Source organism: Bactrocera latifrons, unplaced genomic scaffold, assembly GCF_001853355.1.
Source record: "Bactrocera latifrons isolate USDA-ARS-PBARC rearing strain unplaced genomic scaffold, ASM185335v1 scaffold_45, whole genome shotgun sequence".
NCBI lineage: Eukaryota > Metazoa > Arthropoda > Insecta > Diptera > Tephritidae > Bactrocera > Bactrocera latifrons.
In genome coordinates, this window is record NW_017537101.1 from 1,160,393 (window position 1) to 1,166,665 (window position 6,273).

At 35.9% G+C, this 6,273-nt stretch overlaps 1 protein-coding gene across 1 annotated transcript; it reads left to right on the forward strand.

Moving 5' to 3' along the window:
• Positions 1 to 2,746: 2,746 nt before the first annotated feature.
• LOC108973017 (pickpocket protein 28) lies at positions 2,747 to 6,009 on the forward strand. The gene is made up of 8 exons (XM_018940005.1): positions 2,747 to 2,819; positions 2,883 to 3,045; positions 3,983 to 4,183; positions 4,395 to 4,592; positions 4,662 to 4,866; positions 4,934 to 5,522; positions 5,591 to 5,733; positions 5,815 to 6,009. The coding sequence occupies exons 1-8, from the start codon at positions 2,747 to 2,749 to the stop codon at positions 6,007 to 6,009; spliced, it is 1,767 nt and encodes a 588-aa protein (XP_018795550.1).
• Positions 6,010 to 6,273: the final 264 nt, after the last annotated feature.

Here is a 6,273-nt window from a genome sequence, read left to right on the forward strand (position 1 = left end):
TCTTCGACGACCAGCTCAGGATTTGAAATTATACGCTAGAAATATTATAACATCAATCGCTATAACATCAATGATTGGTTCCTGAAAATTTTAATGGAACAGAAATTATTTGTTTACAATTGTTTTCCCGCTCTGACAAACAACACTAGGTTATGAATATTTTTCGATTTCACACTATTTACTACTGTAAAATCAAGGTCATAGTTTCCATTAAGCTTGCTTGACATTGCTTCACCGGTTTGTGCAGGAGCAAATTCATTTTTTCAAAATTTAAGTTTTAATATATGACAATGGTCTTATTCAATCCATCTGATATACTCCTATACATATGTATACCTATTTTGTTTTTCTACTAAATGCGTTTTCTGGGCATCGTGATAGGCGATGTGAACATTCTCTTTTATTATGAAATTCAAAAAGAGTACGCAATATGACTAATTAGAAGATTGAACGATTGAGTAGGCACTTTGCCGAAATTTTAACACAACAAATATTTTTTTTTTTAATGAACTGGTTTCGAAAGCCCCAGCGAGTAATTGCATATAATATCCTATAAAGTAACGAAAAGTTCGTATATTTTAACTTAAGCAAAAACTGAATAATCTATACCTCGCCTACGAACATCTTGCTATAATAATCCCGTTTTATGACAATTGCAAGTTTTTCTTGTTATAGGATTTAGCTTTTAGAGATGTCAAAATTGATATCATAGGATATCTATAACACCTATGGTATGATATAAATCTAATACGGGTATTAGGGAAGCCTTGGAAAAATGTTATACATTTTTGAAATTTCGGAATTATCCGAGTAAAAAAAAGCAAGAGAGTTGTTAAGTGTTCCGATCTTAAGCAAACAAGAACTTCCACAGTCCAAATAAAGATTTATTATAAAGTAAGTTTGTTATTGTTAAATTTTACTTGTTAAGAGTAGATTAAATAGTTTATTTAATGGTAATGAGTGAGTCTGTTAGATTAAATGTGCTGGAATGGAAATTTGACATCGTGGCATAGGTATACTGCGAAATAATTCGTTCTAGAAAAGTTTAAAAGTAAAGGTCTAAACTGCCTGGTTGCGCGAAGGGGACGTTAAAATTAATATCAGATAACAAGATGGACAGACTTACCCATTCATTAGTTGTACAAAAAATATTATTCCTACCATTATCTACGATTAGCGAGCATTGGTAGAAGTTTTAACCTGGAATTCCAATGAAAATGATTTAAGGCAAAAAATAAAACCCTACAAGGTTACTCACCAAAGATGTACAAAGAATTTTTTTACTAAGTGGATCATTTGAGAAGCAATCCATTTTAGAAATTCTTTATTTCCCCAAAGCCCCTTGAGACATGTGTTATAAATTCTAAAAAATTAGATTTCCCTTTACAAAAACCTTGCTGGGAGCAAGAAATTAGTGGAGAAATCTAGAACGTTATTTCGTCTGTTATAATTTCTGCAAAAATATTAGATATTTCTGACAAGTTTTCTATTCCCATATAGTTTTCAGGGGATCACCTAAATCCACTCTTTTGCAAAAGAAGTTTAAATTATTTTTTCCATAATGATGAAAATAAGCCTTGTATATATATTTGGCACATTATTTAAGGCAGCAAGAGGGAATCATATCTAGGCCATAATTAAGTAATAGTTCTAACATATTTAACTGATATAAGGCGTCTGTTTCGGAAATGATAGTTGCAATAATTACAGAAAACGGACATAACTTATGCTGATACGGAACATTTTTAAGGGAGGGTTTGAAGAGTAATTGGACTTAAAGAATTCAGCACACATATTAGAAATTGCTAAACTAATCTAAACTGTACTTATCTTAAGTAAGAATATCCTTACCAGCACTGTGTTGTCATAGAAATTTATCTAATTAAGTTTAACTTTTCTGACATCAATGCAAACAATGTTTAATGCTTTCTAACTTTTCAGCCAGTGTCGGTGGTCTCATTGGAGTTTTTATGGGATTTAGTTTGATTTCGTTTGCTGAAATTATTTACTTTTTCTGTATACGATCATGGCGACTAAACTCCGTTCGGAAAATTGACAATTCTAGGCGCAGACCGTGTGCACTTTTAGCCAACAGACCCAAAACACGTTTCATTAATCCATACAAAACTCCAGTATACTCATTACATCAAAACAATAAATTTAAATTACCACCGAAGATGTGACACTTCAGCACTTTGGCTATTTTAAATATTAACTCTCACCAAAAAAATGTATCACCAAAAACTGCAAATTACGGCGCTTCATTTGTGCACAAATAACGGTTTGTCTTCGCAAATATTATCCTTCCACTCGCATAGATAGCAGTACTTACCAAAAAGTGAAACACTTACGTGCCACATATTTGTAAAGGTCACCTCAAATCGTTAGCAACGGTATTATTTGCCATAGACCAATATTTGCAAGCCAACAATATTCGTACCATATTTAGTAGAGGCGTGTAGCAACAAATACATTTAACCTTTGGACATGTGGACACACACTGAGCGTTGAGTAGATGTGCGTATACACGGATTCCATGGCATGCCTGTGACTATATTATAACTATTTGGTTTCTTATTTGCCATTAGTAAATATGATTTGCGCTGCTTTGGCGAATATGAATTCTTTCCACATTTTAAAGTTAAATATTTGAGTGTGCCTTCATATGTGCGAGAGCCATTCGAATCGATTCAACTTTAGATACTTCACTCCGTTATAATTAAAAACTCTAAGCCGCTGGTGCAACATGAACATTTATGCCGAAGATCGTTTGGTGCAGTTGAAACCAAAATTCACGCCCGAAAAGCCGAAAGTGTCCGGTGAGCAGTAGGAAATTTTAGATTTTGTTTTACATTTTCAGATTTCCATACTTTTACTTGTAGTACGTCCAAAACATAAAAGCAGCGATTGCTCCAGCGAGGAAATCGAGGATGATAATTTCTGTTCCAAGGAGGCTGCAAAGAAAAGTTGTAAATATTATTTGCAAAATACCACCTTGCATGGCCTGAAATACATTGCGGAGGACAAAACTACTTTGCCCGAGAGGTAAATATCAATTTGAGCGATTTATATAACTTCCTAGTCATGAACCTCATTACAAACACTATGAAAATTAGTAACATCGCACAGAAAAAAGTCTAACGGTGTGATATAACACGATCTTTGTAGCCAATCGACCGGTCCAAATTGTGAAATTATCTGCATACCGAAGTGTTCTCTAAAAAAAAATATTGATTGATCCGACGTTGACACCAATTGTCATCAGACGATCACGAGCTTCAATCTCAGGTATCGTATAGTCGGTTAACGGTCGGCATTGACGATCGGTTATGTTCTCACTGTCATCATTTTAAAGAAATATGATCGGATGATGCCAGCGGCGCATAATCCACACTATAACTTTGTTTTTTTGGATGAAATGGCAGCTCTTGAATCTCTTCAGGTGGCTCTACGCATAAATGCGGCAATTTTAATTCTTTACATACCCGCTGAGCCGGAAATGAGTCTCATCGCTGAAAAAATTGCGCTCGAGAACGTCGGAACCTCGGATCTTCTTGAAACTTTTCAAGCGCCTTTAGAGCGAAACGATGTCGATTTGGAAGGTCGAGCGGTTTCAGCCCTACTTTTTACGCTTTCAATTTAAGATCTCAAGTTAATAAACACATTATTTATAGAACGTAAATTTCCGTAATAAAGTTGACCGATTTGTAAGCTTTCTTCAGACGTAAGTGTTTCCATGATGAAATACCAAACAATACTGAACGAAAATAACAATGACACCATTCACACGTGATTTGTCCTCTAATTGGATCAGCAGATATTTCAGTTACTAAGAAAGATACCGTGTGAAATTAATAGTACTGCTATAGCACTATTCACCGTATTTTAACTTTTCCAGCTCTTTCATTTTGTACTGTGGTTCCATTGAACTCGATGATATAATTTTCCTATATGTTTATAATTTTTTAATTCGGAATTTTAGAGTGTTTTTTGGTCTGTCTTTTATTGGTGTGGTTATATTATCCGGTTACTTTATATCCAATGTCTATGTTAAATGGTCTGCATCACCGATAATAATTTCGACAAGTGCCAAACAAACACTGGCCAGCGATGTACCCTTCCCAGCAATAACCATATGTAACCTTAATCAGGCATCCAAAAGCAAAGTGCAAGGCATTCCGACGTAAGAAGACATTAATTCCAATTTACAAATAAATTTCGAAATCGTCTGTATAATCATTTTATTCAGCTCTTATTATAGACAAAATTTAAATTATTCTTTACTCATGAGTCTCTGTGGACAGAACCAGTTGGGAGAATCGTATAACGTTAGAGGCACTTGGGCAAATTTTAAAACCATTCTGAAAGCGGTATAACATTGTTATGAATATTAGTATTTACGCATTTCCATTGAAGCATCCTCTTCTTAATGTGTCACAGGTGGCACAGCCCTGCGATGAAATGCTTTTGTACTGCAGCTATGGAGCGAAGCAAGAGAACTGCTCAGTGATCTTCAACTCTGCCTTAACTGACGATGGCTTATGTTGCACATTTAATGCGCTGGATCCAATTTTTATGCAACGAAATTTTAGGTAATTTTCAGATGGTTCGAAAAAAAATATTTGTGACAGAATATTTCTTTTAACGGTATAATAATGCAGCGATGAAGACCGCATCTCGCCAAAATCGTCTAACCATTTTGTACCGATGGACTGGACACCCGAAAAGGGTTACAATGCTGATCTGCCGAAAAATTATTATCCACGTGTATCGGGTGGTACGGGAAGTCGGCTAGGTCTAACTGTTGTCTTAAACTCTTCAGCATCAGAGTATTACTGCACGAAATCTAAGAGTGTTGGCTTCAAGGTAGCTGCTCGAAAATTTGAGATTAATACATTGACGTCAAAAATAACATTTCTTAATCCAATCCTAGATTTTGGTGCATAATCCCGCCGAACTACCCAGGGTAACTAATTATGGATTTTTAGTGACCGCCGGACGAGAAGCACGCATTCCAATCGAACCGATTTATGAGAACGCTGTTCCTGGCATTCGTTCCATACGCAAGGAGAAAAGGCGTTGCCTTTTTTCCGACGAAGGTGACTTAACCTACTACCGCACATATTCGCGCAGGAATTGCGAAATCGAGTGCGAAGCGAAAATTCTGATTGATAAATGCGACTGTGTCCTTTACTATTTGCCACGCATTAATGCCTCAGCACGTATTTGTGGACCCAATGACAATGCGTGCACGAATGAGATACAAACGCAAATCGAGTCGTCGGATAAAAAAGTGACTTGCGCCAATTGCTGGCCGGCTTGCTTTGAACTGAGCTACAGGGCAACCGTTACGTCGACGACAATCGCTTATGGACAATTCTTGACAGCCGATGAGTGGCCACCCGAGTTATTCAGTTCGGCTACAAACTTTTCTGAGATATCCATAGTGAACTTTTATTATGTATCAAGTATATTGCGCAGCACTACGAAGTCAGAGATGTTCGGCTTCACTGAGTTTCTTTGTAAGTTCTAAATGTGTGTGTAAAGTGCAAATAATGACGACCCATATTTTTTTTTTTTAACTTCATAGCCAACACTGGTGGTCTATTGGGCTTATTCATGGGATTTAGTATCTTCTCCATTATCGAAATAGTGTATTACGTCACTTTGCGCCCATATTGCGCCAGCCGCAACATGCAAATGTCTCGTCGCCGTCGTCATAACAACGTAAAAGTAAATTAGCTTTACGATTTAAAGTGCTGGAAGTACCATAAGTATAAGTATCAGTATTAATGCGACTGCTATTTATTTCAGTGGCTGCGCGCTCTTCGAAGCAGAGTTAAACCGGCGAAATATGAGGGCTCCTCCAAATTTTGGGTGAATGAGATTCAACAGAAGAAGGTCATGAATTACAAAAACTACCGAAATAATTTAAATCATATCTTACTACAACACAAACAAGTTCTACAAAACAATGATGGCGTACCAATGTACCCCTATTTGGAGTAAAGAGGAAGAAAGAAAAAACAATTGTACTTAAATAATTATGATTTCAGCACAAATTAGTTGAATTCACTTCATACAAACTAAATATGTAAATTTGCTTAAACAAACATAAAATAAATTGAGCTCACAGCCTTCTGCACCATTAAGCGCCTGAAGCTATTAAATACGTGTGTATAATAGGGTGTTCCATTACAACCTTTTTCTCTTCCCCGATACATAAAATGATAGATTTCAATAAAAAATTGTTATAAAGCCATTGAATCAAGG

Bases quoted from the DNA above. Each gene is read 5' to 3' on its own strand.
- LOC108973017 (XM_018940005.1), top strand. From the start codon at position 2,747: ATGAACATTTATGCCGAAGATCGTTTGGTGCAGTTGAAACCAAAATTC. The intron at 3,046-3,982 runs GTAAATATCAAT...TCGGAATTTTAG, and splicing joins AAAACTACTTTGCCCGAGAG to AGTGTTTTTTGGTCTGTCTT. The intron at 4,593-4,661 runs GTAATTTTCAGA...ATAATAATGCAG, and splicing joins TTTATGCAACGAAATTTTAG to CGATGAAGACCGCATCTCGC.